This window comes from Oncorhynchus mykiss, chromosome 30 (assembly GCF_057628025.1).
Source record: "Oncorhynchus mykiss isolate SJ-2025 chromosome 30, ASM5762802v1, whole genome shotgun sequence".
Lineage (NCBI taxonomy): Eukaryota > Metazoa > Chordata > Actinopteri > Salmoniformes > Salmonidae > Oncorhynchus > Oncorhynchus mykiss.
In genome coordinates, this window is record NC_143051.1 from 1,231,788 (window position 1) to 1,244,636 (window position 12,849).

Sequence of the window (12,849 nt, forward strand, 5' to 3'; positions counted from 1 at the left end):
AGCATTTCTCCTTTGCCAAGATAATCCATCCACCTGACAGGTGTGGCATATCAAGAAGATGATTTAACAGCATGATCATTACACAGGTGCACCTTGTGCTGGGGATTTTTTGGCCACTAAAATGTGCTGTTTTGTCACAACACAATGCCACAGATGTCTCAAGTTTTGAGACCACCCAAAAGCCCCAATAAGGCATAGAAGTCATCCTGCACTAGTGATTTGGATTTCTCTTGCACTTTTCCACCAGCCAAAGCACTTGACCTTGTATAAAGGGAAATGGCCTCCTCCGCCCCTAGCTTGTAGCACCGCTAGCGTGATGCCAGCCACAGCAGATACTTTGCCCCAGCAGTGTTTGTCGAGACAAAGGTTTTCCTGAACAGCGGTTCACTTCACTTTGTCCCAAGCTGAGGTCTGTGACTGTAGTTTACTCTGGACACGATGGCTGCTGTTCAGAAACTATATCCTTATACTCCTAAAGCACCTATAAGACAGGGGATTTACAGGTAGGCCTCACCTATATTTTACTAATAATTCATCAATGTGTTTTGTGGTGAATCTTTAGAATGCAACTTAGTGCATGGCTTATCTACATCGCTATGGACTGTGTTTCATAAACTCATGAATAAGTAGATCAAACACCTGATATGACTATATAGAGTAGGTTAGAAACAATGTTATGTTTTGACCCTTCATTTTAACAGGGAGTCCCATTGAGCCCAAGGTTGTTTTGCATAGGAGTGCTGCATTTCACAATTACACAACAAATTACATAATCATGACAGCATAAGAGAATAAGAAAATAGCAAAAAGTTGTTACCTAAAAGCTAGTTAAGGTTACTAAAGGCTAGTGTAAAAGTTGTTACCTAAAAGGCTAGCTAAAAGTTGTTTACTAAAAGGCTAGTGTAAAAGTTGTTTACTAAAAGGCTAGTGTAAAAGTTGTTTACTAAAAGGCTAGCTAAAAGTTGTTTACTAAAAGGCTAGTGTAAAAGTTGTTTACTAAAAGGCTAGCTAAAAGTTGTTTACTAAAAGGCTAGTGTAAAAGTTGTTTACTAAAAGGCTAGTTAAAAGTTTACTAAAAGGCTAGTGTAAAAGTTGTTTACTAAAAGGCTAGTGTAAAAGTTGTTTACTAAAAGGCTAGTTAAAAGTTGTTTACTAAAAGGCTAGTTAAAAGTTGTTTACTAAAAGGCTAGCTAAAAGTTGGCAACTGTGGTCAGGAGCCAATAAAAGGAGGAGGGGGAGGAGTTTGTTACCATGATCAGAGATAGTAAAAAGAGGATCAAGGTCCACCCCACTAACTAATGGTTAAGGTTGTCTGTTACAGAAACTATGCAGGGCAGCCATAATACTTCAAAGGAAATACAATAACATGTTCAATGTGTTATTTGGTGACTTGGTGTTGACCTAACAACAGGCTAAAGGAGAAGTTATATAGAGGTTATAGGAGTAGAGGTTATAGGAGTGGAGAGGATATAGGAGTGGAGAGGATATAGGAGTGGAGAGGATATAGGAGTGGAGAGGTTACGGGAGTAGAGTGGTTACGGGAGTGGAGTGGTTACGGGAGTTGAGTGGTTACGGGAGTGGAGTGGTTACGGGAGTAGAGAGTAGTGGTTATAGGAGTGGAGAGGTTGTAGAGAGGTTATAGGAGTAGAGAGGTTATAGGAGTAGAGTGTCTTGGCTGGCTGGCTTGGCTGGCTGGCTCCAAACTGTCTTGGCTGGCTGCCTCTATACTATCTTGGCTGGCTGGGACTAGAGGTTATAGAGACGAGAGGTTGTCGAGAGTAGAGAGATTACAGGATTAGAGAGTAGAGGGGTTATAGGAGTAGAGGGGTTATAGGAGTAGAGGGGTTATAGGAGTAGAGAGGTTATAGAAGTAGAGAGGTTATAGAAGTAGAGGGGTTATAGGAGTAGAGGGGTTATAGGAGTAGAGGGGTTATAGGAGTAGAGAGTAGAGGGTTATATGATTAGATAGGTTATAGGAGTAGAGAGGTTATAGAAGTAGAGAATATAGGGTTATAGGAGTAAAGAGTAGAGAGGTTATAGGAGTAGAGAGGTTATAGGAGTAGAGTGGTTATAGGTGTAGAGGTAATAGAAGTAGAGAGTAGAGAGGTTATAGGTGTAAAGAGGTTATAGAAGTAGAGAATAGAGGGTTATAGGAGTAGAGGGGTTATAGGAGTAGAGGGGTTATAGGAGTAGAGGGGTTATAGGAGTAGAGGGTTATAGGATTAGATAGGTTATAGGAGTAGAGAGGTTATAGAAGTAGAGAATAGAGGGTTATAGGAGTAGAGGGATTATAGGAGTAGAGGGGTTATAGGAGTAGAGGGGTTATAGGAGTAGAGGGGTTATAGGAGTAGAGGGGTTATAGGAGTAGAGGGGTTATAGGAGTAGAGGGTTATAGGATTAGATAGGTTATAGGAGTAGAGAGGTTATAGAAGTAGAGAATATAGGGTTATAGGAGTAAAGAGTAGAGGGTTATAGGAGTAAAGAGTAGAGGGTTATAGGAGTAGAGTGGTTATAGGAGTAGAGTGGTTATAGGAGTAGAGGTAATAGAAGTAGAGAGGTTATAGGAGTAGAGATTATAGAAGTAGAGAATAGAGGGTTATAGGAGTAAAGAGTAGAGAGGTTATAGGAGTAGAGTGGTTATAGGAGTAGAGGTTATAGGAGTAGAGTGGTTATAGGAGTAGAGGTAATAGAAGTAGAGAGTAGAGAGGTTATAGGAGTAGAGAGGTTATAGAAGTAGAGAATAGAGGGTTATAGGAGTAGAGGGGTTATAGGAGTAGAGGGGTTATAGGAGTAGAGAGGTTATAGGAGTAGAGAGTAGAGGGTTATAGGATTAGATAAGTTATAGGAGTAGAGAGGTTATAGAAGTAGAGAATAGAGGGTTATAGGAGTAAAGAGTAGAGGGTTATAGGAGTAGAGAGGTTATAGGAGTAGAGAGGTTATAGGTGTAGAGAGGTTATAGGAGTAGAGAGGTTATAGGAGTAGAGGGGTTATAGGAGTAGAGGGGTTATAGGAGTAGAGGGTTATAGGATTAGATAGGTTATAGGAGTAGAGAGGTTATAGAAGTAGAGAATAGAGGGTTATAGGAGTAAAGAGATTATAGGAGTAGAGGGGTTATAGGAGTAGAGGGGTTATAGGAGTAGAGGGGTTATAGGAGTAGAGGGGTTATAGGAGTAGAGGGTTATAGGATTAGATAGGTTATAGGAGTAGAGAGGTTATAGAAGTAGAGAATATAGGGTTATAGGAGTAAAGAGTAGAGGGTTATAGGAGTAAAGAGTAGAGGGTTATAGGAGTAGAGTGGTTATAGGAGTAGAGTGGTTATAGGAGTAGAGGTAATAGAAGTAGAGAGGTTATAGGAGTAGAGATTATAGAAGTAGAGAATAGAGGGTTATAGGAGTAAAGAGTAGAGAGGTTATAGGAGTAGAGTGGTTATAGGAGTAGAGGTTATAGGAGTAGAGTGGTTATAGGAGTAGAGGTAATAGAAGTAGAGAGTAGAGAGGTTATAGGAGTAGAGAGGTTATAGAAGTAGAGAATAGAGGGTTATAGGAGTAGAGGGGTTATAGGAGTAGAGGGGTTATAGGAGTAGAGAGGTTATAGGAGTAGAGAGTAGAGGGTTATAGGATTAGATAAGTTATAGGAGTAGAGAGGTTATAGAAGTAGAGAATAGAGGGTTATAGGAGTAAAGAGTAGAGGGTTATAGGAGTAGAGAGGTTATAGGAGTAGAGAGGTTATAGGAGTAGAGAGGTTATAGGAGTAGAGAGGTTATAGGAGTAGAGGGGTTATAGGAGTAGAGGGGTTATAGGAGTAGAGGGGTTATAGGAGTAGAGGGGTTATAGGAGTAGAGGGGTTATAGGAGTAGAGAGTAGAGGGTTATAGGAGTAAAGAGTAGAGAGGTTATAGGAGTAGAGTGGTTATAGGAGTAGAGAGGTTATAGAAGTAGAGAATATAGGGTTATAGGAGTAAAGAGTAGAGAGGTTATAGGAGTAGAGAGGTTATAGGAGTAGAGAGGTTATAGGAGTAGAGAGGTTATAGGAGTAGAGAGGTTATAGGAGTAGAGGTTATAGGAGTAGAGTGGTTATAGGAGTAGAGGTAATAGAAGTAGAGAGTAGAGAGGTTATAGGAGTAGAGAGTTGTGGTTATAGGAGTAGAGTGGTTATAGGAGTAGAGGGGTTATAGGAGTAGAGGGGTTATAGGAGTAGAGAGGTTATAGAAGTAGAGAATATAGGGTTATAGGAGTAAAGAGTAGAGAGGTTATAGGAGTAGAGAGGTTATAGGAGTAGAGGTTATAGGAGTAGAGTGGTTATAGGAGTAGAGTGGTTATAGGAGTAGAGGTAATAGGAGTAGAGAGTTGTGGTTATAGGAGTAGAGGGGTTATAGGAGTAGAGGGGTTATAGGAGTAGAGGGGTTATAGGAGTAGAGGTAATAGAAGTAGAGAGTAGAGAGGTTATAGGAGTAGAGAGTTGTGGTTATAGGAGTAGAGGGGTTATAGGAGTAGAGGGGTTATAGGAGTAGAGAGGTTATAGAAGTAGAGTGGTTATAGGAGTAGAGGTTATAGAAGTAGAGAGGTTATAGGAGTAGAGAGTTGTGGAATAGAGTTCCATTTAGTCATGGCTCTATGTAGTACTGTGCGCCTACCATAGTCTGTTCTGGACTTGGGGACTGTGAAGACCTCTGATGGCATGTCTTGTGGGGTGTGGACTTGATCTCTATTCAAACCTTAGCTCCCTCAGCTGACCGAGGTAGGATTGGTCTGAAGTGGGCTTCTCCAGGTGGGGTTTATATTCGGAACAGCAGAAAAGGCTGTCCCATGATGCCAGATCGATGTCTGTGCTCATGGGGCGGGCCAATGACTTAGTTAAACTCCAAAAGAAATTGGATTCTCTTCCCTTAAACAGTTTAAAATCACATTACATAATTACTGGGGCGGCAGAGTAGCCTAGTGGTTAGAGCGTTGGACTAGTAACCGGAAGGTTGCAAGTTCGAATCTCCGAGCTGACAAGGTACAAATCTGTCGTTCTGCCCCTGAACAGGCAGTTAACCTGTTAACACTGTTCCTAGGCTGTCATTGAAAATAAGAATTTGTTCTTAACTGACTTGCCTAGTAAAATAAATGTAAAATAAATGTAAAATTAAAACACAAATAGTTTCATTTTATACAATAATTAGATGCAAATCTCATAACGGAGGCTCTCTTTTAAAAACAGAGTTATGGTAATGTGGCTGTATTGTCTCTCATGAGGTCACAAACACTAAACAAAATGGACCGGTCGTAGCTGGATTCTCCACCGACCGTTTACACATTCTCCAAAACATGGATATTGTTCAGTTCTCAAGTTCTGTGACATAGAATAAGTTCCTTTGTTCTACTGTGAACCCTCTCTCTATACCGGATGAGGGAGAGAGTCTCCTCCAGGAATTTACGACCTGAGATAACAGAACCTGGGTGTAGGAGGGAGAGAGAGGGAAGGCACTCGCTATACCCAAAGAGGGCCACGTCATGACACTAGCAAATTATTGATTTCATGAACCTTGTTTCTTAAGTTACATATGTTAACGTGGGCTATTTTTTTAGCACTTTAGCACAGGTTGAGTTGCACATAGTGGACTTCCTAGTAGAGTGACTTATGTCCAATTGTTTGTGCTCCAGCCAGGCGGTGGTGGTGGATCGGACCATGTACATCTCCGGCCAACTGGGGCTAGACGTGGCCTCAGGGAAGCTGGTGGAGGGAGGGGTACAGGCTCAGGCCAGACAGGTGAGAGATGGTGGAGGGAGGGGTACAGGCTCAGGTCAGACAGGTGAGAGATGGTGGAGGGAGGGGTACAGGCTCAGGCCAGACAGGTGAGAGATGGTGGAGGGACGGGGGGTCAGGTCAGACAGGTGAGAGATGGTGGAGGGAGGGGTACAGGCTCAGGCCAGACAGGTGAGAGATGGTGGAGGGAGGGGTACAGGCTCAGGCCAGACAGGTGAGAGATGGAGGGAGGGGAGGTCAGGTCAGACAGGTGAGAGATGGTGGAGGGGAGGGAGAGATGGTGGAGGGGAGGGAGAGATGGTGGAGGAGGGTAGAGAGATGGTGGAGAGAGAAGGGGAGAGATGGTGGTGGAGGGGAGAGGTAAAAAAATATAGTACTATTATATACTTGTCACTATTATATACTTATCATGTTAGTCAGGAATTCTTATATCATGCTCCCCCCCCCCCCCCCGGCCCCCTCCCAGGCTCTGGTCAATATGGGAGAGATCCTGAAAGCAGCTGGATGTGGTTATGACAATGGTAAACCTCCCTCTTTTTAATATATATCATCAGATCAACAATAATTAATGTATGTTTATTAACTGTAAAAGACAAAAAGGATTAGATTAATACCACCTGAGATCCGAAATGTGTATCTGACAGACTTCCTTACTTTTGTATCTTCCAGTCGTCAAGACAACCGTGCTGTTGGCAGACATTAATGACTTTGTCAACGTCAACGATGTTTATAAGACATGTAAGTGCTTGACCTGACAATGTGAGGGGCTAAGGGTCAAATTATGGGATAATCTCAATTATATTTATTTGTTTCTTCACGTCCTCTCGCCTCCTGCTGAAAACACACAAGGAAATCAATTGAGATTATCGTCCGCGTCGAACGTTTGAGTTTATCCACCTCTTCAGACTGTCCTGCATGTCCACAACTGTCCACACGATGGCGCCCTCTTCCCTGAATAACAGCACTTCTCTCAGGATCTGTTGGCCACTTGTTCGGTGTGCCAACTGCCTAATATTGAATACTGACTTTAGACCCAGCATTCTTCAGTAGCACATTCATATATGTCTGAAAGGACAACAGCTAAATATATGCACACTTCCAACGTGTCCTGCATGTACAACGTGTGGTAATCAGTTACATATGGGCCATCCATTGCTATAGTTCAAATTGATGCATAGCTGTACCTCTGCCCTTTATAATTAAACTCTTGTCTGTCTTTGCCTTGCTAAGTTAGGTTTCCCATAGTTCCTTGTCCAAAGGACTCACAATGGGACCCCAGCTCTATGGGTATTATCACGATGCACAGTGGGACTGAACCCTGGTGTGTGTCCCATCACGATGCACAGTGGGACTGAACCCTGGTGTGTGTCCCATCACGATACACAGTGGGACTGAACCCTGGTGTGTGTCCCATCACGATACACAGTGGAACTGAACCCTGGTGTGTGTCCCATCACGATACACAGTGGAACTGAACCCTGGTGTGTGTCCCATCACGATACACAGTGGAACTGAACCCTGGTGTGTGTCCCATCACGATACACAGTGGAACTGAACCCTGGTGTGTGTCCCATCACGATACACAGTGGAACTGAACCCTGGTGTGTGTCCCATCACAATACACAGTGGAACTGAACCCTGGTGTGTGTCCCATCACGATACACAGTGGAACTGAACCCTGGTGTGTGTCCCATCACGATACACAGTGGAACTGACCCTGGTGTGTGTCCCATCACAATACACAGTGGAACTGAACCCTGGTGTGTGTCCCATCACAATACACAGTGGAACTGAACCCTGGTGTGTCCCATCACGATACACAGTGGAACTGACCCTGGTGTTGATCCCATCACGATACACAGTGGAACTGACCCTGGTGTGTGTCCCATCACGATACACAGTGGAACTGACCCTTGTGTGTGTCCCATCACGATACACAGTGGAACTGACCCTGGTGTGTGTCCCATCACGATACACAGTGGAACTGACCCTGGTGTGTGTCCCATCACGATACACAGTGGAACTGAACCCTGGTGTGTCCCATCACGATACACAGTGGAACTGAACCCTGGTGTGTGTCCCATCACGATACACAGTGGAACTGAACCCTGGTGTGTCCCATCACGATACACAGTGAAACTGACCCTGGTGTGTCCCATCACGATACACAGTGGAACTGACCCTGGTGTGTGTCCCATGACGATACACAGTGGACCTGACCCTGGTGTGTGTCCCATCACGATACACAGTGGAACTGAACCCTGGTGTGTCCCATCACGATACACAGTGGAACTGACCCTGGTGTGTCCCATCACGATACACAGTGGAACTGAACCCTGGTGTGTGTCCCATCACGATACACAGTGGAACTGACCCTGGTGTGTGTCCCATCACGATACACAGTGGAACTGAACCCTGGTGTGTCCCATCACGATACACAGTGGAACTGAACCCTGGTGTGTCCCATGACGATACACAGTGGACCTGACCCTGGTGTGTGTCCCATCACGATACACAGTGGAACTGACCCTGGTGTGTGTCCCATCACGATACACAGTGGAACTGAACCCTGGTGTGTCCCATCACGATACACAGTGGAACTGACCCTGGTGTGTGTCCCATCACGATACACAGTGGAACTGACCCTGGTGTGTGTCCCATCACGATACACAGTGGAACTGAACCCTGGTGTGTGTCAGACTCGGAGTGTAAGAGGATACAAGGAAGCTCTGTGAAACCCAACCCTCTCCCTGGGTCCTGTCTGTAGCCTGTAGCCATACGGTTCCAGACAGCCAATACGACTGTAATCAGCCATGAAGTTCACAGTACTAGGTCTAATATATGATCTGGAGAATACGTCTCATGTCCATTACCTTAGTTTAGTGTGAATACTACCAAGAGTACTCTCAAGCAGTGGGGTAAAAAGAGACCGAATCTTAGACCAGCATTCAGTCAGTTTTTCAGCCAGGTGTATATTTGTGTATATTTGTGTATATTTGTGTATATTTGTAATTCAGAGTCTAGACCAGTGTTCAGCCAGGTTTTCAGCCAGGTGTATATTTGTTGCTACTCCCTGTCATTCAGAGTCTAGAACTTCCTGTTTCTTTGGAAATGTAATTTCAGTATACACATTTTTGGAATTAGGCCTACTTTAATTCAGTATGATTTGGGGAAATGTACAATATACTTTTTTTTTTCTTTCAGTTTTCAGCAAAAACTTCCCTGCCAGAGCTGCCTACCAGGTTGTTGCCCTCCCCAGAGTAAGCAGTATAACCACACAGCTCTAACCCTCCCCAGAGTCAGCTCCATATCCACACAGCTCTAACCCTCCCCAGAGTCAGCTCCATATCCACACAGCTCTAACCCTCACCAGAGTCAGCTCCATAACCACACAGCTCTAACCCTCCCCAGAGTCAGCTCCATATCCACACAGCTCTAACCCTCACCAGAGTCAGCTCCATAACCACACAGCTCTAACCCTCCCCAGAGTCAGCTCCATATCCACACAGCTCTAACCCTCCCCAGAGTCAGCTCCATATCCACACAGCTCTAACCCTCCCCAGAGTCAGCTCCATATCCACACAGCTCTAACCCTCCCCAGAGTCAGCTCCATATCCACACAGCTCTAACCCTCCCCAGAGTCAGCTCCATATCCACACAGCTCTAACCCTCACCAGAATCAGCTCCATATCCACACAGCTCTAACCCCCACCAGAGTCAGCTCCATATCCACACAGCTCCATAACTACACAGCTCTAAACCCTCCCCAGAGTCAGCTCCATATCCACACAGCTCTAACCCTCCACAGAGTCAGCTCCATATCCACACAGCTCTAACCTTCCCAGAGTCAGCTCTATATCCACACAGCTCCATAACCACACAGCTCTAACCCTCCCCAGAGTCAGCACCATATCCACACAGCTCCATATCCACACAGCTCTAACCCTCCCCAGAGTCAGCACCATATCCACACAGCTCCATAACCACACAGCTCTAACCCTCCCCAGAGTCAGCTCCATATCCACACAGCTCTAACCCTCACCAGAGTCAGCTCCATATCCACACAGCTCTAACCCTCACCAGAGTCAGCTCCATAACCACACAGCTCTAACCCTCCCCAGAGTCAGCTCCATATCCACACAGCTCTAACCCTCCCCAGAGTCAGCTCCATATCCACACAGCTCTAACCCTCCCCAGAGTCAGCTCCATATCCACACAGCTCTAACCCTCCCCAGAGTCAGCTCCATATCCACACAGCTCCATAACCACACAGCTCTAACCTTCCCCAGAGTCAGCTCCATATCCACACAGCTCTAACCCTCACCAGAGTCAGCTCCATATCCACACAGCTCTAACCCTCCCCAGAGTCAGCTCCATATCCACACAGCTTCATAACCACACAGCTCTAACCCTCACCAGAGTCAGCTCCATATCCACACAGCTCTAACCCTCCCCAGAGTCAGCACCATATCCACACAGCTCTAACCCTCACCAGAGTCAGCTCCATATCCACACAGCTCCATAACCACACAGCTCTAACCCTCCCCAGAGTCAGCTCCATATCCACACAGCTCTAACCCTCCCCAGAGTCAGCTCCATATCCACACAGCTCCATAACCACACAGCTCTAACCCTCCCCAGAGTCAGCTCCATATCCACACAGCTCTAACCCTCCCCAGAGTCAGCTCCATAACCACACAGCTCTAACCCTCCCCAGAGTCAGCTCCATAACCACACAGCTCTAACCTTCCCCAGAGTCAGCTCCATATCCACACAGCTCTAACCCTCCCCAGAGTCAGCACCATATCCACACAGCTCCATAACCACACAGCTCTAACCCTCCCCAGAGTCAGCTCCATATCCACACAGCTCTAACCCTCACCAGAGTCAGCTCCATATCCACACAGCTCTAACCCTCACCAGAGTCAGCTCCATAACCACACAGCTCTAACCCTCCCCAGAGTCAGCTCCATATCCACACAGCTCTAACCCTCCCCAGAGTCAGCTCCATATCCACACAGCTCTAACCCTCCCCAGAGTCAGCTCCATATCCACACAGCTCTAACCCTCCCCAGAGTCAGCTCCATATCCACACAGCTCCATAACCACACAGCTCTAACCTTCCCCAGAGTCAGCTCCATATCCACACAGCTCTAACCCTCACCAGAGTCAGCTCCATATCCACACAGCTCTAACCCTCCCCAGAGTCAGCTCCATATCCACACAGCTTCATAACCACACAGCTCTAACCCTCACCAGAGTCAGCTCCATATCCACACAGCTCTAACCCTCCCCAGAGTCAGCACCATATCCACACAGCTCTAACCCTCACCAGAGTCAGCTCCATATCCACACAGCTCCATAACCACACAGCTCTAACCCTCCCCAGAGTCAGCTCCATATCCACACAGCTCTAACCCTCCCCAGAGTCAGCTCCATATCCACACAGCTCCATAACCACACAGCTCTAACCCTCCCCAGAGTCAGCTCCATATCCACACAGCTCTAACCCTCCCCAGAGTCAGCTCCATAACCACACAGCTCTAACCCTCCCCAGAGTCAGCTCCATAACCACACAGCTCTAACCTTCCCCAGAGTCAGCTCCATATCCACACAGCTCTAACCCTCCCCAGAGTCAGCTCCATATCCACACAGCTTCATAACTACACAGCTCTAACCCTCCCCAGAGTCAGCTCCATAACCACACAGCTCTAACTCTCCCCAGAGTCAGCTCCATAACCACACAGCTCTAACCTTCCCCAGAGTCAGCTCCATAACCACACAGCTCTAACCCTCCCCAGAGTCAGCTCCATAACCACACAGCTCTAACCCTCCCCAGAGTCAGCTCCATAACCACACAGCTCTAACCCTCCCCAGAGTCAGCTCCATATCCACACAGCTCTAACCCTCCCCAGAGTCAGCTCCATATCCACACAGCTTCATAACCACACAGCTCTAACCCTCACCAGAGTCAGCTCCATATCCACACAGCTCTAACCCTCCCCAGAGTCAGCTCCATAACCACACAGCTCTAACCCTCCCCAGAGTCAGTGCCATATCCACACAGCTCTAACCCTCCCCAGAGTCAGCTCCATATCCACACAGCTCTAACCCTCCCCAGAGTCAGCTCCATATCCACACAGCTCCATATCCACACAGCTCTAACCCTCCCCAGAGTCAGCTCCATATCCACACAGCTCTAACCCTCCCCAGAGTCAGCTCCATATCCACACAGCTCCATATCCACACAGCTCTACTTATTATGTATCTACTTGATATTAAAGATTTAATACTCTTCCAAATGGTGATTCTAATCTCTCTCTCTCTCTCTCTCTCTCTGTCTCTGTCTCTGTCTCTGTCTCTCTCTGTCTCTCTCTGTCTCTCTCTGTCTCTCTCTGTCTCTCTCTGTCTCTCTCTGTCTCTCTCTGTCTCTCTCCGTCTCTCTGTCTGCAGGATGGTCTGGTGGAGATCGAGGCTGTGGCTGTTCTGGGACCCATCTCTGAGTCCTGACTAACCGGCCAGAGCATCAACAAGCTGTAAACTAACTAACCTGGAAGTGAACGTTTAACAACCTTGAAATAGTCCTAGTTTAAATATTAATTAAATTAACCCAAACCACTCTTAGACTTAGACTACACTGCTCAGACATTCTAAGGCCTTGAAGAGGATATATAATGTCATAACATGTTCCTGTTTGTACACTGAACAAAAATATAAATGCAACATCTAAAGTGTTGGTCCCATGTTTCATGAGCTGAAATAAAGATCCCAGAAAAGTTCCATGTAAAAAAAAAAGCTTATTTCTCTCAAAATCCATACACAGGCCTTACCCAAAGCCATACACAGGCCTTACCCAAAGCCATACACAGGCCTTACCCAAAGCCATACACAGGCCTTACCCAAAGCCATACACAGGCCTTACCCAAAGCCATATACAGGCCTTACCCAAAGCCATACACAGGCCTTACTCAAAGCCATACACAGGCCTTACCATAAGCCATACACAGGCCTTACCCAAAGCCATATACAGGCCTTACCCAAAGCCATACACAGGCCTTACTCAAAGCCATACACAGGCCTTACCCAAAGCCATACACAGGCC

The 12,849-nt window shown here is 46.1% G+C and overlaps 1 protein-coding gene across 3 annotated transcripts; it reads left to right on the plus strand.

Annotated features, from left to right (window-relative positions):
• The first annotated feature begins 264 nt into the window (after positions 1 to 264).
• On the plus strand, positions 265 to 12,478 carry LOC110489350 (2-iminobutanoate/2-iminopropanoate deaminase). Of its 3 annotated transcripts, XM_090228517.1 has the most exons (6): positions 265 to 503; positions 5,645 to 5,750; positions 6,214 to 6,268; positions 6,417 to 6,485; positions 8,952 to 9,007; positions 12,201 to 12,478. In XM_090228517.1, the coding sequence occupies exons 1-6, from the start codon at positions 439 to 441 to the stop codon at positions 12,255 to 12,257; spliced, it is 408 nt and encodes a 135-aa protein (XP_090084643.1). In that variant the 5' UTR covers positions 265 to 438; the 3' UTR covers positions 12,258 to 12,478. The 3 variants fall into 3 exon arrangements, with proteins under 3 accessions (XP_090084643.1, XP_090084644.1, XP_090084645.1); XM_090228519.1 differs by lacking the exons at positions 265 to 503; positions 5,645 to 5,750 and adding an exon at positions 5,909 to 5,961; XM_090228518.1 differs by lacking the exons at positions 6,214 to 6,268; positions 6,417 to 6,485 and having other exon boundaries at positions 295 to 503.
• The last annotated feature ends 371 nt before the right edge of the window (positions 12,479 to 12,849 follow it).